The sequence below is a fragment of the Phyllobates terribilis genome, unplaced genomic scaffold (genome assembly GCF_046119375.1).
Source record: "Phyllobates terribilis strain yellow unplaced genomic scaffold, ASM4611937v1 Scaffold_11__3_contigs__length_659146591, whole genome shotgun sequence".
Lineage (NCBI taxonomy): Eukaryota > Metazoa > Chordata > Amphibia > Anura > Dendrobatidae > Phyllobates > Phyllobates terribilis.
The window spans coordinates 7,851,411-7,877,046 of NW_027362771.1; the positions used below are offsets into that span (position 1 = coordinate 7,851,411).

Here is a 25,636-nt window from a genome sequence, read left to right on the forward strand (position 1 = left end):
ATGCGTATTTAATGTGTTTCCGCGGCGTTTTTGCAGTTGCGTAAATGCTGCGGAAACGCATTAAAAACGCATGGTAGAAGGGCAGCAATGTTCTCCAATTGAAATCCGCATGTGCTGTGCCCATGATGCGGATTTTTCCGCAGCGTAAACGCTGCGCTCAAAAATCCGCAGCATGTCAATTAATTTTGCGGAAACGCGGCGTTTTCGCCGCCATTGACTTGCATTAGAACGCGCCAATTCCGCAAGACTGCATCTGTACTTGCGTTATTGGCGCGTTCTAATGTGCGGATGGTACCCGAGTGTGGAGAAGAGGAGAGTCTCCTCCACACCCAGGTACCATTAAAAAAGCTGTAAAACAAGAATAAAATAAAAAATATATATATACTTACCATCTGTCGGCCCGCGCAGCGCTCCTGCTTGGTTCCCGGCACTTGCAGTGAGTTGAAGGACCTGCGCTGACGTCAGAGTCATGTGACGGGTCACGTGACGCTGACGTCGGCAGGTCTTTCAATTCAAAGTTGCCGGCAGCCGGGAGAACGGAGTGAGCAGGACAGCGCGGGCCATCGGAGGTAAGTATATACACTCTCTCGGGTCACACTATATAAATCCATGCTGTTTGCATGGATTTATATAGTGTGACCTAGTTGTCAAGCACTTTCCAAGTGATGCTAAAATCGCCTGGAAAGCGCCTGTCAATCTGCATGCGGAAACGCATGTGGATCCGCATGTATTCTGCAGGAAAAACGCTTGCACAATCTGCATGCGTTTTTTCTGCCAGGGAGATGCAGAAATGATGCAGAAATTTTCTGCTTCATTTCTGCATCGTGTGCACATACCCTTAGCATAGATGTTGGGACATGCTTTTTTATTGCTACTATCTTGAGGTACATAAAACTTTTTGATTGTTTTGTATTGCAGGTGTGGGGATACTATATAACTAAAAAGAAGAATTCTAGAATTTTTTTTTCTTTACCGCATTCACTTGGTGAGACAATTAGATTAATATTTAACAGAATACCTAGATTTGACCATGTAATAGAAGGTCCTCCTTGAGGAACACACATACACAATAGGAGTATAGCAGCCAAAGTAAAAATGAATGAATCTCTATTGGTAAACTAAACATACAAACAAGATAAAAAACATATAAAAAAGGGATGTCAGGCAAAAGACTATAACACAAGGAATGCCCAGATATCAGGATATCAACTTGTCATCAAGCACAACAAATAAATAAAGAATAACAAATATAGAAAAAAATATCCTGTAAGAAGTATATATATATATTTTAATAGTTACAACAGTTACAGACATGACTATTGCAAAAATGTTTATCCTTTTATTATTATTTTTTTTTTTTTTAAATGTATATCTACCAAGTGGAGGTCATTTAAAGGTTTGAATTTTGTATTGTTTAAACATTTTTAAAATGTTTTTTAAATTTTAGGCGAAAGTTAGGCAAATTAAACCACTGATTGCTTGAATTCTTATACAATACAGTGTAAGACTTCTTAATTGCATTATATTGTCTTGTAGGTAATATGAAGGACAAGTGTATTGGGGATATGATTTTGAGGTACTCGCTAATATATAAATATTACAGGTTCAGTGAAGCCTGTTAGTGGAGGTTTCCTTAACTACTTTACAGCCTTTGGCGTATTAGTACGCACCAGGCTCTCACCCCCCGTTCAGCGCGGGCTCCGGCGCTGAGCCCACACTGAACCAGGCACATGTCAGCTGATTATTACAGCTGACATGTGCCCGCAACACCCACTGGAGGAATCGTGATCCACCCGTGGCTGTTAACATGTTAAATGGCGCTGTCAATCTCTGACAGCGGCATTTAACATCGCCGCACCGGAAGCGCGTCACTTACCCCGCCCATCGGTGACCCCCTCACGTGATTGCGGGTCACCAATGCATGGGCATGACAACCCTGGGTCTGCAGCAGATCCCAGTGGTTGTCATGAGCTGATCGCTATGAGCGCCACCTAGTGGTCGGCACTTATAGCACAGGAGCATTTCTGCTACATAGAGGTGATCTGCTCATCACCTCTATGTAGCAGAGGCGATCGGACAGTTGCTGCTTCTAGTCTCCTATGGAGACTATAGAAGCAAGCAAAGAGTGAAAAAAAAATGTTTTTAAAAATATTACAATTTTTTAAAAAATATAAAAGTTTAAATCCCCCCCCTTTTGCCCCATTCAAAATAAAATAATAAAAAAAAAACACATCTGATCGGTAAACTACGTAATGAGAAAAAAATTCTAAACGCCAGAATTATGTTTTTGGTTGCTGAAACATTGCAATAAAATGCAATAACGGGCGATAGAAACATCAGATCTACCCCAAAATGGTATGAATAAAAACTTCAGCTCAGCACACAAAAAATAAGCTCTCACCCGGCCCCAGATCCCAAAAAGTGGAGACGCTACCGATCTTGGAATATGGCGCCATTTTTTTTTTTTTAGCAAATATTGGAATTTTTTTTCACCACTTAAATAAAAAAGAACCTATACATATTTGGTGTCTACGAACTCGTAATGACCTGGAGAATAATAATGGCAGGTCAGTTTTAGCATTCAGTGAACGTGGTAAAAAAAATAAAAAAAAAAACATCTGTGGTATTGCACTTTTTTTTGCAATTTCACCGCACTTGGAATTTTTTTTTCCGTTTTCTCGTACATGATATGGTAAAACCAGTAATGTCATTCAAAAGTAAAACTCATCCCGCAAAAAATAAGACCTCACACGGCCATATTGACAAAAAAGTAAAAACGCTATGGCTCTGGGAACAAGGGGAGCAAAAAACGAAAATGCAAAAATGGAAAATCCCAGGGTTGCGAAGGGGTTAAAGGTAACCTAACAGCAGACAGCAATTATCAGACACTGGCTGTATATATTTCATTTCATTTCATTCATTTGGCTAGCGGAGGAATCAATAGAGAGTATAGAGACAGGATAGGACAGTATCTAATACAGTATATAGGCAGAACAGTATACAGACAGGATACCGTATACAGACAGGACAGTATCAAATTGCAAGTGATTCTTTCTGTGAGATAAAACATGTATAAAAATAAACAGCAAATGTTTTACCTCACAGAAAGAATCAGCTGTAATCCCATGCTGTCCAGTCAGTATACTCTTTTGCTTCTTCCCCTGTCCAGGAGATGTGGTATGATCAGACCATGTTCCTGTACGGTCAGTCAGCCATTAAACAGTACACAGCTGGGGCACATTTATAAGATTATCTCAGCACAGAAACATTTTTTAAACACATCCAATTTTGGAAATTATTATTATTCCAAGATCTATTGATTAAAATGTACTTTGTTGGTGGGGAAACCCCTGTAAGTGGATATTACTCACATGATTCTCCGGGGTCATGTTTTTAGTCTGCTCTGCATTATTACTCATAGGTAAAGACTATAAAAATGATCACAGAATAAAAAGGCCCATAACTCTGGAACCATATAGTGGATTACAAAAAAAATATATAACGGAGTACTCAGGGAAGCAGCAGGAAAAAATGAGAGCAAAAACTGGTCACTTTTGACCAGGAGACAGGTCCTCTTTAGCAAAAAACCTTCATTAGGCCTCAGGTGATGGGGAGGGAGTGATGGGGTGACCAAGTCATTCACCCTTTGTCTAACCGCTTAGATGCTTTGGTTGCTATTAAGTACAACATCTAAGTGGAAAACTGTTGTGATCAGAATTTCAAACAGGCATCTCCTGCGTGCATGTGATAAAATGCTCCTGAATACAAAATACTGTCCTAGAAAGGTTATCTGGATTTTCTTATAATTGTAGTTCAGTCATTTAAGCAAAAATAAACATGAGGTGATATGCCAGATAAGCCTGGGAACATAACAGGCACCATTTCTGAAAACAAAAATGAACCCCTTTTCTATTCCGAGACAATCTCTTTAAATAACCTGTGAGGGCATGTAAAGCAGAATACTGTTAAAAATCAATAAACTAGTAGAGATTTAACTATTACAGTACAATTTTGATGACTGTGATATATTTACCAAATACTTTTGTATATCAGTATTTTTTGGAAATGTAGCAGATTTTTGTCAGTAAATCACTCTCATCTAAAGTGAACATATAACCTTCTGTTCTTTAGGGATTTTAAATGGAAGACTTTTGCTCACCTCCCTCATTATCCTTGTTATCAGCACAAGAAGTTTCCATGGCAACATTGCATCCAGACCCTCTCCAGCCGGTCTGGCAGATACACTGCCAGCTGTTCTGACCAAGTGTGCATCTTCCATTGCCATTGCACAGATCAGGGCAGCCATCTGGTTGAAGAAAGGAAAAAGATAAGTATAAAAGATAGCGATCGAGACTAGATGACTGCGGTCTGCATAGATGATAAAATGAATCCATGCCTGAAAATTGATCTTCCATCAGCCACAGCTATGCTTGGTTAGATGCATCTTAAATCAACATTAGGCAGCCATATCAACTATGTACTGTACACTTTAAAAATCCAATATATTTCACTCTTGCCTGTATTAAAAACTCCAGAGCAAGCACCATCCCTAAGACATTCAGTAAAATAAAACTCAGTAGGAAATAAACATTGTTCAGTTCTGGTTTAATAGCAACATGTAATTGAACTAAACACAAAAGCTGAAAACAATTTTTATTCAACTAAAGAAAAAGCTATACACTTCAATTAATTCCCTACTAGAAATTAGCAAAATAGCTGTTACCAAGGGTACTGTAGTTTTCATGATGTCTATGGAAAATATATAGCTAGCTATGATAAATAGATTGAGTTGATAGATACAGTAGTTAGATACAATAAAGAGGATATATACAATGGATAGATACAATAGACTGGAAAGATACATTAGAGAGATACAATAGAGTAGATAGATAAAGTAGATAGATACAACAAAATGTAAAGATATAATAGATAAACACAACAGAGTGGATAAATACAGTATATTGATTCAACAGTATATTGATACAAGAGATAGTGGATATATATTTTTTGTACTTGGCTCAGTATGGATGTTTGTACATAGTATTTCATCTGTATAGCTTCCCATGAATGGGTGTCTTATTTGGGCTCTATCCTGCTCTGTCCTTATTCACATTGACGTCGTATGACACATAGTAAGGTTTTAATGCAAGACAGATTAGGACCGTCCAGCTAGGTACACTGTTAATTGTTGGGATTGCTTTTACGCTTTTTTGATTAAAATAGCATTAAGTAAGTACCCTATGTTATTTACATGTATCATTACTATTTACTTGTTGTATGGTCTATGCTCATTTTCTTTTTTTCATGGGTTTTGTCTGTTGTAAGATGGCCGCTGGACAGGTCCTTGAGGGGAGATATGTGTCACCGAGGTTGGTAGCTTCGGTGATGTAAACCCGGGAAGCATGCTCCAGCACACATAGTGCTGAGAGGGTTAATAGGGCATATCGGGGCCGGTTTTTACGAGCAATCATAAGAGTTGGGAGGGATTGGCTGCTCACATATCCCCACCCCAGGGCCTGTCAATAAAATGGAGACCCAGTGTCTCATTCTGTGTCTGTGGCTGAAGGTGGGATATATTATGTCCAGATGTCATGAAATGATATGGAACAGGTAATAACAGATTTTTGCACCTTATTGTCGACCTGTGTTTAGAAATCCTATTCCTGACTGCTTGAGTGGCTTCTCCCACATATATAAGACCGCATGGACACTTGATGAGATAAACAAACAAAAGTTGTATCACAAGTAAAATAATTTTTGATAGAATATTTTTTGCCTGTCTGCGGGTGATGAACCATGTTGCCCAGTATCACATTGTTGCACTGTCTGCACTGGAGGCACAGGAAGGTACCCATTTGAGGGTTCTGTAAGAACCATTGTTGTGCCTATGTCCGCATGTACTAGGGAATCTTTCAAGTTGGGAGCTCTCTTAAAACATGGCAGAAAGGGTTTTTGGTCATTGTAAAATTCAAAAATTAAAATTCACTATTAAACCCTCACGGGGTACTGCACCACCCTGGTTCCCCTTTACTCCAGCCCTGACAAGAGCAGTCCACAGCTACCACTGCAATAACCGGCTCTGCACTTGCCCTTTAAATTATGCCTCTCATGCGTCCCGACGCGTTTCTTCTTCCTCAAGATTCCTCAGGGGACATATTAACATGATGAAAAGGGTTCTATGCTATAGTGTTAAAGGAAAAGCCATACTACTCTCCACTGTCCTCACAGCAGGGATCCTGGTGCAGAACCAGATGCCGTTTTAAACCTGCCGCTGGGATTCTCCTTCCTGATTCCTGTTCCTCTCCAATTGAGGATTCCATGAGAACCTACTACTGACAACTCAATTCAACATTGGGTGAGGACGCTCCAATATATATATGTTAATGTTTTTTGTTATGTCTAATTCACCATTGGAGTAATTTATGGTGTGTATTTTATGACCTAACAGTCTACTACACTGCCTCATTTTGATATGCATATGGAGGACGTCTGTTGTGCATTGGCTATTTTATAACAATGCACGTTTTGCTTTTCAGTTGTGATGCATATTGATTATTAATGACATCACCATTTTGTTCCATTTGATTGTCCACACTGGTTATTTTCTCCTTGAACTAACTCTACACTCATTTATGTGGAGTCTTATACCTGTCATTGTTTGCATACAGTAGTGCAATAACACATCCCCAGGAGGCACCATACACATTATTTGGATGTTGTTGCATGGTGATACTGACCGTACAGGTCCTTTCTTCTTTGCTTTTATCAAGTGTTGTCTATTTATTAAGTGATTAGATTAAAAGTTATGTTTTAAAATACCCTTGCTGCTTAGATTTTTGTACTACGGGGTTGGAGATTATTGGGTTTATACCACCCTTGCTGCTTTGACATTTTAAAGAGACAGTATCCTGTGCCTCCTTCTAATGCGGCTGAGTTAGTACAAAACCCTACACTGTGTAATAGCTACAGTAATACAAAAAACAGCTGTACATGCTTGTTACATAACATGACTCCCCCCATTCATATAAGCGCCAATATTGGTGTTTCATTACACTCAATGCGCATGTCAGGAAGTAAAAAGAGGCAGAAAAAGAAAAATGTAAAAACGTCTTATCGTGCCTACCCCACCACGCTCTGAAGTATTCAGCACCATCTTGGGGTAGGAAAGATATCTATCGTGCATGCGCTAGAGTCCAGTGATGATGTTACATGGTGCACACCTTTTAGTGCATGCGTAACCATACTCTGAAGTATTCTGCACCATCTTGATAAGGGAAAAGGATATCTAATGTGCATGTGTCAAAGTGTGCCAACGATATCATAATATGGAATATAACCATCCAGTGATCAAGGTATGGGATTTACATCATAATACATTAGAGTACATTCACTTGTTCTTAGAAAACATATAGCCATATCTGGGCAGAGGGTATTTTTAAATTTATCAACTCTTTCATGGACACAAGCACATATGTAACTCACAGTCACCTTTCTTTAGACTAAAAACTGATTTCCAAGATAAAATTGGCTACGGATGTCATCCAATTGGTACAGGAACATCCCCCATTGGCTAGGGCTGGTAACCTGTTGACCAAAGGAACAGTGGAAGATATGCATCCCGTAAGGAATGCAATTCTCAACCTCTATTCCTATTGGATATAACATCTGTATATTCTACATCATTCACCAAATAGTTTTCAGAAGGTTCGTTTACTGTGTACATAATTGTCCAAAGAGTGCGTGATTTAAAAAAAACATTATTTAAAAAATATATATATTGAAAAAATCAAAAAATCCACAGCAGTCATATAATCTAAAAAGAGAAAAATAAGAATTGATATCTAATAACCATACTACAAATTAGAGGATGATCCTATATACGAAATCATGGGTAAGTAACATTACCTATAGAATAACATTCAATTTAAAATCTACATTTAAGAAGTTGTCCACTACTTTTGGATGCCACCGGCCTGAAGTACTTACTTGGGGTGCTTGGCCATCTAGCTGTAGTTGTCGCCGCGGAGTACTGCACATCCGCCTTCTATTCAATTCAATGGGAGGCGGATGTTCATTCCCCCTCAGCGGCCACTACAGCTAGACGGCCAAGCACAGCAAGTAAGTACTTCCGGCCAGCGGGGACGATCAAACATTGATGCCCTATCCTATGGATAAGGCATCAGTGAAAAAGTAGTGGAGCCCATATGGTTTTAATGTGTTTAATTTTCTTATCCATTGAAGCTCTTTAGTTTTGAGAAATTTGATTCTGTCACCTCCTCTCCTCAAGAAGAGTACATGATCAATAATTCAGAATTTTAAATTTTTCTCAGAGTGTCCACATTCTACAAAATGCTTAGACACTGGTAGATCCAACCTCTTTTTTCTTACTGTGCACAGTGTCAGTCGTGGCTGTGGCTCTTGCAATGGCTCGGCTATTGCGTGCGACCGCTATTAAAGAGCATGAATATTCACTACTCCCCACTCCCATGGTCGTGTGGAGTAGTGAATATTCATTCTCTTTAGTATCATGTGCAGCTCACACGCTGAGATCAGCTGCTGGCAGCAGAACACGATGCAGCACTGGAGTAGAGGGAAGGAAGGTGAGTAGAATCCTTTACTTTTTATGTGCATGGGGATGAAGGTGCCATGCATACCAGGATGGGGGTGTCATGAATACCAGGATGGGAGTGTCATGCATACCAGGATGAGAGGGCCACGCATACCAGGATGAGGAAGGGGGTGCCATGCATACCAGTATGGGGGTGCCATGTACACCAAGATGGGGATGGGGGTGCCATGCATATCAGGATGGGGGTGCCATGTACACCAGGATGGGGGCACGTATTACAGGAAGGGTGAGCCATATATATATACCAGGATGGGGGATAAAGATACAGAATTGGTGGACATTACCCCTATAACAGTGTCAGCAGCAGACGCCCTTCCCCATAACAAGTGCATCATGACCACATTTTTTGCTTTCATTTTTTTTTCTATTCTCCTATTCTAAAACCTAGGTGCGTTTTATGGTCCGGGGTGTCTTATAGTCCGAAAGATAAGGTACCTTTCAGCATATTGGCACAATTTATACAATTCAGGCATGGATAACAGTCAGTTCTATGTTTCCCAGTTAGAGAGGTTTGGGTAGATAGCTTTTGAGGACCTATATCAGAGCAAACCAACTTATCTCTAATATTTCTAGCATTTTTATATAAAATCAATGGTGGAGATCTATATTCCTCTATTTCTGGTAGGCATCTTCCCAGTGTTGTCTAGTTATACTGGCTACTGTTTTACTCTCTTCACAGAAAGTGGTTACCGTTGGTATCCTGTTCATTAGCCTATCTTTCCTGGTCACGTTATTCAGAAGGCTAACCCATTCTATATCTTTAACTTTATCCTTCCATTTCTCCAACAATTTTTTAGGATAATTATTTTGCTTAAACTTATTTGTCATACATTCAAGGGATGTATTTAATGTATCTACATGGCTAACTATTCTTTTCACCTGCAAATACTGGCTATAGGGTAAGGATTCAATCATTTTACGTGGGTAATGGCTGATAATCTCAAAAAATTGTTTGAAATCTGCCGATTTAACAAAAATTTCTGTAGTAAACTTATTGTCCCCATATTTAACCAAAACATCCAAAATAAAATTTTGTATTGCTTGAAAAAGGTTCACACGTCGCCTCATGGGCTATTAGATAGCACTTTTTTCATCGTTATATGGTGTGCTGTCTCTATTTTTTATATTACAATAAATTGTGATAAATAGAGTAGATAGATTCTATAGATAGTAACATAGTAACATAGTTTTTAAGATTGAAGGAAGTCTAAGTCCATCTAGTTCAACCCATAGCCTAGCATGTTGATCCAGAGGAAGGCAAAAAACCCCATGTGGCAAACACTAAGCTCCACATTGGGGAAAAAAATTCCTTCCCGGCTCCATACGGCAATCAGACTAGTTCCCTGGATCAATGCCCTATCAAGGATTCTAGTATATATAACCTGTAATATTATACTTTTCAAGAAAGGCATCCATGCCCTTCTTAAATTTTAGTAGTGAATCACTCATTACAACATCATGCGGCAGAGAGTTCCATAGTCTCACTGCTCTTACAGTAAAGAATCCTCATCTGTGATTACAATTAAACCTTCTTTCCTCCAGACGTAGAAGATGCCCGCTTGTCCCCGTCTGAGGCCCGCTTGTCCCCGTCTGTGATGAACCTGTAGCCGCCATCTTGGTAATGATAAATCATATCCAGGGATGGCCACACTTCAGCAGCCCCCACCCTTGGGACCTTCTGTTAAAACGTCAACTAGATAGTTTCCCCCCATCCAGGCTCCTGTAAGATAAGAAGCCTACTTAACACTTGAATGCTAGGAGCTTCAAAGACTTCGAGAGGAAACACAGCCAGCAGGGGGGGGTGCTTCGTCTATCTGTACCTGACCATTTGTCCCATAGGACTAGTTTCTTTGTCTGTCACAAGCATGGAGGCATAAGATATAGAAACATGAAAAGTACACGCATGTTGCATGGGATGGGCCAATAAAAAAATATCACGGCGTCCCGGAGCCATTGCGCACACAAGCCTCCGCGGTAGACGTTTGTACGTGCTCTGGAAGCCAAGATATAGCGCGGAGCCATTCCTGAGGACCGTATGGTATCATAATTGATATCAAAAGGTCGGTTACGGCGGCCCGAATCCATGGGAACCCCTGGGGGTATCATGAGACCATCCCAGAAGAAGTTATTGGGTTCCTTAGAATTTGGGCTTCTGATCGAAGTTAGACCTGAGGGTGGAGACTGAGTCAGCTGACCTCACCAGCAGTGGGCGGGACAGGGCAGGTAAGATAGCAGGACAGACAAGAGACAAGTCAGTCTTGACCCAAGAGTGGGGTGCTGAACATCTGAGCACCAGCTGAGGCCACCAAGGGGAGGAGCAGTTTGACCATGCGGTGGTAGGCCTCAGCCTGTAACAAAGAACCGTGCCTGCGACCGCAGAATCCTCTCCCTGCGTCACAAGAAAATCAAGAAACCGGTAACTGATATGCTGTGGTGATTCTGTGTGTTGTATTCCATTGTTGTATAGTTTAGCCTGACCTTATACCTGTGTATATTTAGTTGTATATCGTGTATCTAGTGTATTATTATAATCAATTACCTCAAGTAATTGTGGGCCTGCCTTTTATTCTGCATAACGAACGCACGTCCGTGTGAGCTCGGCTCAAGCCAAAACGCTACCCAGGGTTGGTTCCTGACCCGATATAGGCCCATTCACGGACTGGGCGTATATCTAAAATAGGGACTGGTGGCAGCATACCAACTGGGGATTGGGGAAGGCTGGTAGTGACGGTCGGAGGTTCAGATATATATATTCCTGGCGCGGCCAAGGAAGATATATATACCGCCCTCACTACAGAGGGCCCCGATACCCAGTAGGTTACAGGACAGTCTCTCTGGCGACCGCTTATCCTAGGTGCAGTTCCTTGACTGACCTGAGGCTAAGAGGGCGCTAGCGAGTTGTGCTGTGTAGTGACGTTACGGTTTAGTGACGTTGAAGGGATAACACACTACCGTGTTCCCTGCGCTGGTTGCAGCTACCTGGCACTACTTTCTCTAGGTGCAGTACCTTGACTGACCTGAGAGGTAAGGGGGCGCCAGAGAGCTGCACCCACCGGCCGGCTTTCATCACATTGGTGGCAGAGCGGTGGGATTGCAGAATAATAGTGTTGTGGGACCCCTACTCCCAGGCACTAAAGACTGCCAGTGGTAACTTCCACTGCTGGAGTCTTAAGGTCAGCCCAACGTTAGACGGTCAGGCTAAAAGTATAACAAGGTGTGTGCAAACTCAGGGTTGCAGCGGTGTCGGTTACCAAGATGGCAGACGGCACCAGGAGCAAGACCCTGCAGGAGGCTAATGCTACGGTCCGTGTGGCAGGAGGGGAGGACATTGTTACTCATGGCGAGGAGGAGTCCAGCCCGGGCACCTCAGGGAGCCAGTCCCCAGTATACGGTCCCGCAGTGGGCTGCCCACCACCTACCCAGCCCAGCCTGTCCAGATCACAAGCCCTTTTACAAGCGGCTATGGCAAGTCTCCAGTCTCATGGCGATGCCGTCTACAAAACCCTCCTGGCAGCATCAGAGAAGGCAGCGGAGGAGGAGCGCGAAGCTGCGGAGCGCCGGGAGGCTGCGGAGCGTGAAGCTGCAGAGCGCCGGGAGGCTGCGGAGCGTGCAGAGCGAGCTGCGGAGCGCCAGCACCAACTGGACCTGGCCCAGCGGGGGCTTCCGCTAGAGCAACCAACCCATCAGGAGACCAAGTCGTCCAAAGTCCGAGCTGAGGACTTCCCTCTACTGGAGAAGGATGGGGACCTGGACTCCTTTCTGGTGGCATTTGAACGGACCTGTCTTCAGCACCATCTGGCCCGGGATCAGTGGGCCAGATACCTGACCCCCCGTTTGAGGGGTAAGTCCCTGGATGCCTTGGGGGACTTACCTGCCGGGGAGGTACAGAACTACGACTGCATCAAGCGGGCCCTGATCCGGCAGTACAACCTCACTCCCGAGTCGTACCGCCAGAAGTTCCGGAGCCTGCTGCGTGGCCCCAAGGACACCTGGACCGATCATATGCGGGCGCTGTTGAGAGCCGCAGAGCACTGGACCTCGGGTCTAGCGCTTACTACCCGCCAGGAGGTCCAGGAACTGTTCGTCACGGAGCAGTTTTTGTGGAACTGCCCAGAGGACCTCCGACAGTTCCTCCGTGACCGAAAACCAACAGGGGCTTCTGCTACAGCCGCCCTGGCAGACGAGTATGCCAATAACAGGGCGCCTGAGCTGAAGAAGTCTGCCAGCAGCACCTGGAGAGGGGGTAAGCCCAGTCATGCCCCTGTTTCCCCGGCCCCTAGAACACAAGGGGTGTATCCCCCTGTTGCCCTCTCCAGGCAAGGACCAGACGTAAGACGTTGTCATCTATGCAACAAACCAGGACACTTTAGGGCTGAGTGTCCCCAGCGCCAAAAGACCCCATCCCAGTCCCAGAGAGCGCCCAATGTTTTGTGTGTGGGAGGGGGTGGTGGTAGGTCCCTGGACAACATCCAACCCGTCACCATAGGCCGTTCTGCGGTCATGGGACTGCGGGACACGGGCGCTGAACGAACACTGGTACGGCCTGAGGTGGTGTCCCCCCAGGACTTGGTACCAGGAAAGACTCTTTCCGTCTCCGGGGTTGGAGGCGTGGAGCCGGCACTTCCCGTTGCCATGGTGTATTTGGACTGGGGTGCCGGAAGGGGGATGCGGGAGGTGGGAGTAACGCCAAATATTCCCGCAAATGTTTTATTAGGGACCGACTTGGGGCGTCTAGTATCGCAGTATGTACCCTCTGAACCCCCAAGTTCGGCCCCCCAAGAGTGTATTGATTTGTCTGCTGCTAATGCCAACCATGTTGTATGTAGTGTGCGTCCTGCTGAGGAGGAGGGAGTGAAACCTGAGGGTAACACCTGCACAGACACAACACAAACAGGGTTAGTGAAAGCAGGTGGGGAGTGTGGGGATGCCCGCAGAGGTGCTCAGCCGGCGTGCCGTGACCTCTTGTCCTCCGGTGAGGGAGGGGGCGGGCAGGATTCTGTAGAGGGAAGCTCAGGGATGGAGAGGGGGGCAGCTACCGGCAGTGTAGGGCTCCCAGGGGTATCCAGGCTGCTGAGTATAGGCCCACTGCAGGGGGAGGAACAGGCCATGGGGGGTGGGGGTGTCCCAAGAGAGGAGCCGCCAGGTAAGACCCCAGGGCAGGAGTTCCCCACATCCGAGATGTCCAAAGGCCTAGGAAGCCTGCCTGATCGGGCGGCTTGGTCAGAAACAGAGGGGAAGCGGGCACTACCCACGGTCACAGCGGTCATAGCCGCTGTCACCAGGAGTGGGAGCGCCGGAGCCCAAGGAGCCTTGCAGAGGTCCGACGGCTTCCCCACTTCTGACCAAGTGTCTGCCGGGTCAGACAGCGGCCAGGTGACATGCCCGGAGGGGCTGACGGAGGATGTGGCAGTTTCGTCGATTCTGGCCACATCAAGTCAGGAATTTCAGGCTGCGTTGGAAGCAGACGACAGCCTGAAAGCTCTCAAGGAACAGGCGGCACAGCCTCCCATGGAGTCAGACTGCGAGCGTGTGGTCTGGGACCAGGGACGGCTGTACCGGGTAACGGTCCAGCAGGGTTCACCGGAGGCGTGGCCCAGGGACCGACAGTTAGTGGTACCCTATCCGTTCAGGGCGGAATTGTTGCGGATCGCACACGAGATTCTGATGGCCGGACACCTAGGGATCGCTAAAACCAAGGCCAGGATAGCTCAGCATTTCTACTGGCCTGGGATGGGAGCCGCGGTGGGTGCCTACTGCCGTTCGTGTGACACCTGTCAGAGGGTGGGGAAGGCGGGGCCGCGCCCCAAAGCCCCACTGGTAACTCTGCCAATCATCGAAGAGCCTTTCTCGAGGGTCGCTGTGGATCTTATTGGACCTCTGTCCACTCCCAGCCACTCCGGGAAATGCTTCATACTCACGGTAGTGGACTATGCCACCCGGTACCCGGAAGCGGTAGCTTTGTCGTCCATTCGGGCCGACAAGGTGGCTACCGCCTTACTGGAGATCTTCTCCAGAGTGGGTTTCCCCCAAGAAATGCTCACCGACCGAGGGACCCAGTTCATGTCGCGGCTGATGGAGTCCCTCTGTAAGCAAATGCAGGTGCAACATCTGGTGGCCAGCCCGTATCACCCACAGACCAATGGCCTGTGTGAGCGGTTCAATGGCACCTTAAAGCAGATGCTTAAGATGTTGGTCGACTCCCACGGGAGAGACTGGGAGCGTTACCTCCCACACCTCCTATTTGCTTACCGGGAGGTTCCGCAGGCCTCAACGGGGTTCTCCCCCTTTGAGCTCCTGTACGGGCGACGGGTACGGGGCCCCCTGGCTCTGGTGAAGGAAGCATGGGAAGGGGATTTGGCCACCCCCGAGGTGTCGGTCATCGAGTATGTCGTGCGCCACCGGGACAGGATGATGGCCTTGGCAAAGCTGGTGCAGGACAATATGGCCCAGGCCCAGGCCGACCAGAAGCGGTGGTACGACCAGAATGCTTGTGAGAGGACCTACCAGGTGGGTCAAAAGGTGTGGGTACTGGTCCCCGTACCACAGAACAAGCTTCAGGCAGCCTGGGAAGGTCCCTACTTCGTGCACCAGAAACTCAACGCCGTCACCTATCTGGTCACCCTGGATCACGCCCGTGGAAGGAGGAAGGCCTTCCACGTGAACATGATGAAGGCTCATCATGAGCGGGAAGCGACTGCCCACCCAGTGTGCAACCTTCCCGAGGAAGGAGAGGTAGAAACCCTCCTGGATCTGCTCACCCAAGCCAAGGCGGGTGGGTCCATCGAGGATGTGGGGGTTGGCCACCAGCTCACGGAGGACCAACGGTCCCAGCTGGGGACCACCCTGCACCCCTTCCGGGGGCTGTTCAGCAGCCTGCCCGGAAGGACTGAGATGGCTGTCCACGACGTGGACACTGGCGATCACCCGCCGATCCGGCGTTCAGCATATCGGGTCTCTTTCGAGGTGCAGGGAAACATGCGCCAAGAGATAGACGAGATGCTGAAGCTGGGGGTGATCCAGGCATCCAGCAGCGCGTGGGCCTCGCCTGTGGTCCTCGTACCAAAGAAGGACCGAACTACACGGTTCTGCGTGGACTACCGGGGGCTCAACGCTGTAACGGCCACTGATGCGTTCCCCATACCACGCATCGATGACCTGCTCGATCGGATGGCCGGGGCTAAGTACCTGACCATCATGGATCTGAGCCGGGGGTACTGGCAGATTCCTCTGACCCCCGCGGCAAGGGAACGCTCTGCCTTTATCACCCCTTTTGGACTGTACGAGTCCACAGTGATGCCATTCGGCATGAAGAATGCCCCTGCCACTTTTCAGCGGATGGTCAATACGCTGCTTGAGGGACTTGAAGGGTACGCGGCTGCGTACTTGGACGATATTGCAGTCTTCAGTCCCACTTGGGAGGATCACCTAGAGCACCTGCGGCAGGTGCTCGGTCGGATCCACCGGGCAGGCTTGACCATCAAGCCGGAAAAGTGCCAGCTGGGCATGAGTGAGGTCCTCTACCTGGGTCACCGGGTAGGCGGGGGGGTTCTGAAGCCAGAACCGGGGAAAGTGGATGCCATCGCATCCTGGCCCACTCCTAGGACCAAAAAGCAGGTGATGTCCTTCTTGGGGACCGCCGGGTACTATAGGAGGTTCGTCCCACACTATAGCACCCTGGCCAAGCCCCTGACGGACCTCACCAAGAAGAAGCTGCCCGTCGCAGTCGACTGGACAGTCGCCTGCGAGACAGCTTTCGGGGCACTCAAGGCCGCCCTAAGTAGCTCCCCTGTACTGCAAGCTGCCGACTTCGACCGGCCGTTTGTGGTACAGACCGACGCCAGTGACTTTGGCCTCGGTGCTGTGCTAAGTCAGGTCAACACGACAGGCCAGGAACATCCTGTCTTGTACCTGAGCAGGAAGCTACTGCCCCGGGAGGTGGCTTACTCCACGGTGGAAAAAGAATGCCTGGCAATTGTATGGGCCCTGCAGCGTCTGCAGCCCTACTTGTACGGGAGCCATTTCACCGTGGAGACGGACCACAACCCCCTCAGCTGGTTACACACGGTCTCTGGGTCGAATGGCAGGTTGCTACGCTGGAGCCTCGCTCTCCAGCAGTACCACTTCTCCATTCGCCACAGAAGAGGCCGTGACCACGGTAACGCTGACGGGTTATCCCGGCAAGGGGAGGGTGCAGAAGGACGCACGGGGGAACACAGGAATGTGCTACCCCCTCGCGCCCTCGTATAGGGGGAGGTGTGATGAACCTGTAGCCGCCATCTTGGTAATGATAAATCATATCCAGGGATGGCCACACTTCAGCAGCCCCCACCCTTGGGACCTTCTGTTAAAACGTCAACTAGATAGTTTCCCCCCATCCAGGCTCCTGTAAGATAAGAAGCCTACTTAACACTTGAATGCTAGGAGCTTCAAAGACTTCGAGAGGAAACACAGCCAGCAGGGGGGGGTGCTTCGTCTATCTGTACCTGACCATTTGTCCCATAGGACTAGTTTCTTTGTCTGTCACAAGCATGGAGGCATAAGATATAGAAACATGAAAAGTACACGCATGTTGCATGGGATGGGCCAATAAAAAAATATCACGGCGTCCCGGAGCCATTGCGCACACAAGCCTCCGCGGTAGACGTTTGTACGTGCTCTGGAAGCCAAGATATAGCGCGGAGCCATTCCTGAGGACCGTATGGTATCATAATTGATATCAAAAGGTCGGTTACGGCGGCCCGAATCCATGGGAACCCCTGGGGGTATCATGAGACCATCCCAGAAGAAGTTATTGGGTTCCTTAGAATTTGGGCTTCTGATCGAAGTTAGACCTGAGGGTGGAGACTGAGTCAGCTGACCTCACCAGCAGTGGGCGGGACAGGGCAGGTAAGATAGCAGGACAGACAAGAGACAAGTCAGTCTTGACCCAAGAGTGGGGTGCTGAACATCTGAGCACCAGCTGAGGCCACCAAGGGGAGGAGCAGTTTGACCATGCGGTGGTAGGCCTCAGCCTGTAACAAAGAACCGTGCCTGCGACCGCAGAATCCTCTCCCTGCGTCACAAGAAAATCAAGAAACCGGTAACTGATATGCTGTGGTGATTCTGTGTGTTGTATTCCATTGTTGTATAGTTTAGCCTGACCTTATACCTGTGTATATTTAGTTGTATATCGTGTATCTAGTGTATTATTATAATCAATTACCTCAAGTAATTGTGGGCCTGCCTTTTATTCTGCATAACGAACGCACGTCCGTGTGAGCTCGGCTCAAGCCAAAACGCTACCCAGGGTTGGTTCCTGACCCGATATAGGCCCATTCACGGACTGGGCGTATATCTAAAATAGGGACTGGTGGCAGCATACCAACTGGGGATTGGGGAAGGCTGGTAGTGACGGTCGGAGGTTCAGATATATATATTCCTGGCGCGGCCAAGGAAGATATATATACCGCCCTCACTACAGAGGGCCCCGATACCCAGTAGGTTACAGGACAGTCTCTCTGGCGACCGCTTATCCTAGGTGCAGTTCCTTGACTGACCTGAGGCTAAGAGGGCGCTAGCGAGTTGTGCTGTGTAGTGACGTTACGGTTTAGTGACGTTGAAGGGATAACACACTACCGTGTTCCCTGCGCTGGTTGCAGCTACCTGGCACTACTTTCTCTAGGTGCAGTACCTTGACTGACCTGAGAGGTAAGGGGGCGCCAGAGAGCTGCACCCACCGGCCGGCTTTCATCACACCGTCTCAGGCCTCACAGTAAAAAGATCAGTAGAAAGGTCTTAGTACTGTCCCCTCATATATTTTTACATTATTTTGATCAAAATTATGTTAACTAACTACCCTTTATTATTTATCATTACTTTTATGCACTGTGCGATTTATTCATTTACTTCCAGTTATTTGGGTATTTTGCTTGTCTTTGGTTTTCTCTGTCTAGTGGTCTTATGTGAACATGCATTTACATTTTGCATGCACATCAATTTACGTTTCAGTTCAGACTCCCAGGTTTTTTCTTTGTAGTTTAGTGTGCTTCAGTGCATATAAGGGTGTGGCCGCCCTTTGTCTGAGCTGAAAGGTTCATTATGCCTCTCAGGTCTATGCTTCTACTAGGGGTTCAGTCTCTCTGCCCTTATCCATATGTATGTCACTTGACAAATGGTAAGGTTTTAATATTAGAGTTAGGACTGTCCCATAAGGGTTGCCGTGACGTTGCGGGATGGCTTTTACATTATTTTGCTCAAAATTATGTTAACTAAATACCCTTTATTATTTATCATTATCTTTAGGCAATGTGCGATTTATTCATTTATTTCCAGTTATTTGGGAATTCTGCTAGTCTTTGGTTTTCCCCTCATATATTTGTACATAGTAGTAAGATCACCCCTAAACCTTTGTTTTTCCAAACTAAATAACCCCAAGTGTAATAACTTGTCTTGGTATTGCAGACCCGCCAGTCCACTAATAACCTTGGTCGCTCTTCTCTGCACCCACTCTAGTTCAGCTATGTCTTTCTTATACACTGGAGACCAGAACTGTATACAGTATTCTAAGTATGGTCGCACTAGTGACTTGTATAGAGGTAAAATTATGTTCTCCTCATGAGCATCTATGCCTCTTTTAATGCATCCCATTATTTTATTTGCTTTTGCAGCAGCTGCCTGACACTGGCCACCAAACGTGAGCTTGTCATGCACCAATACACCCAGGTCTTTTTCAGTGACAGTTTTGCCCAGAAATTTTACAATTAAGCATATAATTATACATTTTATTTCCTCTTCCCAAGTGCATTACTTTACATTTATCCCCATTAAAGCTCATTTGCCATTTATCAGCTTCTAGTTCACATAGATCCTCCTGTAATATAAAATTGTCCTCCTCTTTATTGATTACCCTGCCGAGTTTAGTGTCATCTGCAAATATTGAAATACTACTCTGTATGACCCCTACAAGGTCATTAATAAATATGTTAAAAAGAAGCGGGCCCAATACTGACCCCTGTGGTACGCCACTGTTAACTGAGACCCAGTCTGAGTGTGTTCCATTAATAACCACCCTTTGTTTCCTATTACTGAGCCAGTTCCTAACCCACTTACATATATTTTCCCCTATCCCCATTGTTCTCATTTTATGTATCAACCTTTTCTGTGGAACTGTATCAAAAGCTTTTGAAAAATGCATATACACAACATCCACTGCATTTCTTTGGTCCAGTCCGGAACTTACAGCTTCATAAAAGCTGATTAGATTCGTTTGACAAGAACGGTCCTTCGTAAACCCATATTGATAATGGGTCATGAGGTTATTCTTCTTCAGATACTCTAGTATGGCATCTCTTAGAAAACCCTCTAGGATTTTACCCACAGTAGAGGTTAAGCTTACTGGCCGATAATTTCCAAGTTCGGTTTTTGTCCCCGTTTTGAATATTGACACCACATTTGCTATACGCCAATCCTGTGGTACAGAACCTATTATTATGGAATCTTTAAAGATTAAAAATAATGGTCTATCTATAAATTTACTTAATTCCTGCAGTACTCGCGGGTGTATCCCATCCGGGCCCGGGGATTTGTCAACTTTAGTGATTTTTAGATGCCGCCGTACTTCCTGCTGGGTTAAGTAAGTGACATTTAATGGAGAATTTTTGTTATCACTGATCACGTTTTCTGCCATGTGATTTTCTTGTGTAAATACTGTTGAAAAAAAATCATTTAGCATATTTATTGGCTTTTTCCTCATCCTCATCCACCATTTCACCCAGACTATTTTTAAGGGGGCCAAAACTATCATTTTTTAGTTTCTTATTATGTATGTAGTTAAAGAATATTTTGGGATTTTTTTTACTTTCTCTGGCAATGAGTCTATACCTTGATTTGGTTTTTACACAATGTATTTAATTTTCTGTATTTATTTAATGCCTCATCACTACCTACTTGATTTAGTTCTCTAAATGCTTTCTTTTTCTCACTTATTGCACCCCTTACAGCTGTATTTAGCCATAGTGGTTTTCTCCTATTTCTAGCATGTTTATTCCCATAGGCTATATATTGTGCACAGGTCCTATTCAGGATGCTAATAAATGTCTCCCATTTGCTTTGTGTAGTTTTATGTCTCAGGATATCGTCCCAGTTTTTTGCACTAAGATCATCTCTCAACCATTGGAAATTTGCCTTCCTGAAGTTTAGTGTCCTTGTTACCCCTCTACTACACATCTTATTAAAAGATACATGAAAGCTCATTATTTTGTGATCACTATTACCCAAGTGACCCCCAACTCGTATATTTGATATGTGGTCTGGCTTGTTGGTTAACATTAGGTCTAGCAGTGCCCCCCTTCTTGTTGGGTCCTGAACCAGTTGTGAAAGTAATTGTCTCTCATAGTTGTCAAAAAACTATTACCTTTGCTGGAACTACAGGTTTCCGTTCCCCAATGTATTTCAGGGTAGTTAAAGTCCCCCATAATAATGACTTCTACTTGAGTCATTGCTTCATCTATTTGCTTTATGAGGATATTCTCCGCTGCTTCCATTATTTTTTGAGACTTATAACAAACCCCTATCAGTAATATATTATTTTTTCCCCCTCCCCTTATCTCAACCCACAGGGACTCAACATTTTAATTAGATTCACATATAGGCTATGTGCCCACGATGCAGAAATGCTCAGGATTTTTTCCTGAGCGTTTCTGCATCTCCCTGGCAGAAAAAAACGCATGCAGATTGTACATGCGAATTGTACATGCGTTTTCCTGCCAGGGACATGCGGAAGTGAAGCGTTCTTCACTGGCATTTCCGCATGCAGGTTGACAAGCGCTTTCCAAGCGATTTTAGCATCACTTGGAAAGTGCTTGTCAACTTGGTCACACTATATAAATCCATGAAAACAGCATGGATTTATATAGTGTGAACGAGAGAATGTTAAAAAATAAAAAAATAAATATATACTTACCCTCCGATGGCCCGCGCTGTCTTGCTTCTCCGAGCTGGCTGCCGGCAGCAGTGGATTGAAGGACCTGCCGATGTCAGCGTCACGTGACCCGTCACATGACTCTGCCGTCAGCGCAGGTCCTTCATTCCATCGCGAAGTGTCGGGAAGCAAGGAGGAGCGTAGCGCGGGCTGCCAGAAGGTAAATATACATTTATTTTTTATTTTATTCTTTTTTTTACAGCTTTTTTAATGGTACCTGGGTGTGGATGAGACTCTCCTCTCCTCTACACCCGGGTACCATCCGCACATTAGAACGCGCAAAATTACGCAAGTACAGATGCAGTCTTGCGGAATTGGCGCGTTCTAATGCAAGTCAATGGTGGCAAAAATGCAGCACTTCCCCAAAATAATTTGCAGTGCTGCGTTTTTTTCTGCAATGATAATCCGCAGCGGAAATTTCCGCAGCATGTGCACAGCACATGCGGATTATCATTGGGGGACATGGCAGGCCTTCTACCATGCCTTTTTTAAGCGTTTCTGCAGTGTTTTTGCAGCTGCGGAAAGGTTTAAAAATTGCATCTTGGGCACACAGCCATATTCTCACACAAGATGGGTTTTAAAGATGATATTACATATAAACACCATCCCCTCGCTTGTTTGTATGGTCATTTATGAACAGACTATAGCCCAGTAAATTAACTGCCCAGTCATGGCTCTCTTGCAGCCATGTCTCAGATATCCCCACCATATCATAATTATTTTCCAACAAAATTAATTCTAATTCCTCCATTTTGTTGGTGAGGCTTCTGGCATTAGTGTACCTGCATTTTATGTATCTCTCTGTATTTCTATTCCTTCTTACTATATTGGCTGTTCTAACCCCACTCCCAATTTCTTTATTTGAGCCCAGGTCACTATCTGCACTATCTTTCCCACCTATAAAATGAATACCCTCCCCCCCAATCCCTAGTTTAAACACTCCTCCAACCTTTTTCGCTTTTTAGCCCCCAGCACAGCAGCACCACCCCCCATTGAAGTGCAGCCCGTCCCTAGTTGGCCCAGTTCTCCAGGAACGCAAATCCCTCCTTCCTACACCAATTCCTGAGCCACTTATTTATCTCCCTAATCTCCCGTTGCCTCTCTGGCGTGGCACGTGGTACAGGCAGTATTTCAGAGAATACTACCTTGGAGGTCCTTGCTTGAAGCTTGCAGCCTAATTCCCTGAAATCATGTTAAAGGACCTTCCACCTACCTCTAACTTTGTCATTTGTGCCAATGTGCACCATGACCGCTGGGTCCTCACCAGCCCCTCCCAGTAATCTGTCAACCCGATCAGCGATGTGCCAGACTCGAGCGCTAGGTACGCAGCATACTGTTTGACGATCCCTGTCTTTGTGACAGATTGCCCTATCTGTTCCCCTAATAATTGAGTCCCCCACTACCAGCACCTGCCTGGCCTGCCCTGCTCTCCTATTTTCCCCCTTACTGGACCTAACACTCCTCTGACTTTCAGAGAACATGCCTTGCTGCAGCAGTGCTACCCCTGTACTGACTCCCTCATCTGCCAACTTTGCAAACTTATTGGGGTGTGCCAGATCAGGACTAGCCTCCCTGGCACTCTTCCCTCTACCACCCCTTCTAACCATCACCCAGCTAGCTGCCACACTGTCCTGCAGCTCCACCCTCCCCCACATCTAACCCAGTGAGCACTTGCTCAGTGAGCAGCAGAAACCTTTCCATATTGTCTATGGATCTCAGTGTTGCCAGCTGCTCATTTAGATCCAGTACCTGGGCTTCCAAACGCACAATGAGCACACATCTCGCACAGCAGTATGCACCCACGACCGGCTGTTCAAGGATTGCATACATGCGGCAAGATGTACACTGGATACCATTGTCAATAATGGAGCTCATTTCCTAATGGGGATTGCACTAGACAAAAATGTTAAGTAAAAAGAAATGTAAAGAATTAATAAAATACAGACAGCAATTCAGTCCAAATTCCTCCCTTCTAAACTCCCTGAATCCAAAGTCACTTTATCACAAGTCACACACTTACTTCCGTTTGCACTTACACTCCGGTCACACTCAGCTTGTTCACGCTCGCTAAGGAAGAAGATTTAAAAAGAGGTTTTTTTGTTTTTTTTCCCTTTAGCAGCAATTCAACCTACAGCTCAATGCACTTCCAAAGGATAGTGGATAGATACAGTGGATAGATTCTAAAGATAGTGGACAGATACAGTAGAACAATACAATAAATAGTGGATAGATGTAGTAGATAAAAACAATATATAGAGTGGATAGATATAGTAGATAGAGTGGATCAATCCAATAGATACATATAATAAATAGTTGATAGATACAGAAGCTAGAACAAATAAAATGCATATATATAGTAGAAAGATACACTATAGCTAGTGGATAAACACAATAGATAGATACAACAGAGTGGATAAAGTTTATTAATTCAATAGATAGTGAGCATATACATAAGCTAGATACAGTAGAATGGATAGATATAGTAGAAAGATACAAGGGAGCAGATAGATACAAAACAGTGGATACGTATATATAGAAAAAAATACAATTGATAGAGTGGATAGATAGATGCAATAGATAGTGGATAGATGCAGTAGATAGATACAATAGAGTAGATAGATGTAATGAATAGACACAATAGATAGATACAATAGATAGTGGATAAATACAGTAGATATATACAGTAGAGTAAATTTAATCAATAGATACAATAGATAGAAACAATAGATAATGGATAGATACAGGAGATAGATAAAGTAGATAAAGTGGATAAATACAAAAGATAGATATACATTGGATAAATACACAGGACAGATACAGTAGATGGATATAATTTATAGAGTGGAGATAAATATGATTTATGATCCGCAAGCTCGATTCTGCCCTTGAGCTTGTGTGTATCCCCCTTGATCAAGTAACTGTAGATGGGCCTATGTTGTCAAATAAAATGAGTTGAAGCCCTATTGTGTGTCCATTTTATCTCCATAACAAGCCATATTTACAGGTCATGTGCAGGTTTGCCTAGAGGTACCATAATAAATTAAATACAGTACATTAAAAACAATTAGGAGCATTGTAGAGTAAGGGATTGAATCAAAACAAACTTTTCTACAGTTTAGCTACTGGTAATATAGAATGAGGTAAGGAATTGACCCTCTAGAACAGTGTTTCCCAAACCCTGTCCTCATGGACCCCAATGCATTGTGTTTTCAGGATCTCCTTAGTATTGCACAGGTGAGAGAACCTGTGGCAGTTTCTGATGTCTTAATAATAATTCTATCACCTGGGCAATACTAAGGAAATCCTGAAAGCATGACGTGTGGGGGGCCGTGAGGACTGGAGTTTGGGAAACACTGCTCTAGAATAATCACCCAAGAATATGTTTCATAATTGAGATGGGTCTCTTTTGTATAATGATGAACCCTATGCTATGGTAAATTAACACATGAACTTCATTTCCACCAGGATTGTAAGTAGAGATGAGCGGTGTTCGACTAGAACTGTTCGCCAATCTCAAATTCGAGCTGTTTTGGGCGGTGTTCGAGTTGTTCGACGAACCCGAACGATTTGCAAAAAATTCGGCTGTTCGAGGTTATGTTCGATAACTGTTCGTGCACCAAAAGCGTGTCCTGCATGTCTGGCGCTATTTAGAGCACCAATCATGCAGGGATTGTCTGCCACTCACTGTAATGCCACAGCCATGGTGGTTGTGGCATTAGAGTGATTGCCCAAATCGATGGGAACTGTGCTCACAGTGAAACATGAAAAGCCGGCAATTCAGCAGCGGTACACCGGTACCCGACAATTTAGAACCGAAAGAATAGAGCATCAAACATAGATTAGATAGATAGAAACATGTTAGTCACATATATAAGAAGTACAGTGACAGTGTTGATTACTGTACTTGTCATTTAGTGTAAAGGATTTATAAAAAAAAATATTAGTGTAATATTAGTGTTTTCATGCACCGTCTCTTTAAAAAAGCCGGCCGGCAATTCAGCAGCGGTACCCGACAATTTAGAATAGAAGGAATAGAGAATCACACATAG

The 25,636-nt window shown here is 45.1% G+C and overlaps 1 protein-coding gene across 11 annotated transcripts in view; it reads right to left on the reverse strand.

Annotated features, from left to right (window-relative positions):
- The window catches only part of TENM2 (teneurin transmembrane protein 2), a 2,544,132-nt gene that overhangs the window by 540,611 nt on the left and 1,977,885 nt on the right, over positions 1 to 25,636 (reverse strand). For all 11 annotated transcript variants that reach the window (XM_073651122.1, XM_073651120.1, XM_073651119.1 and 8 more), the window contains one exon: positions 4,160 to 4,306. In XM_073651122.1, coding sequence (XP_073507223.1) covers positions 4,160 to 4,306 — 147 coding nt within the window. The remainder of the gene's footprint in view (positions 1 to 4,159; positions 4,307 to 25,636) is intronic.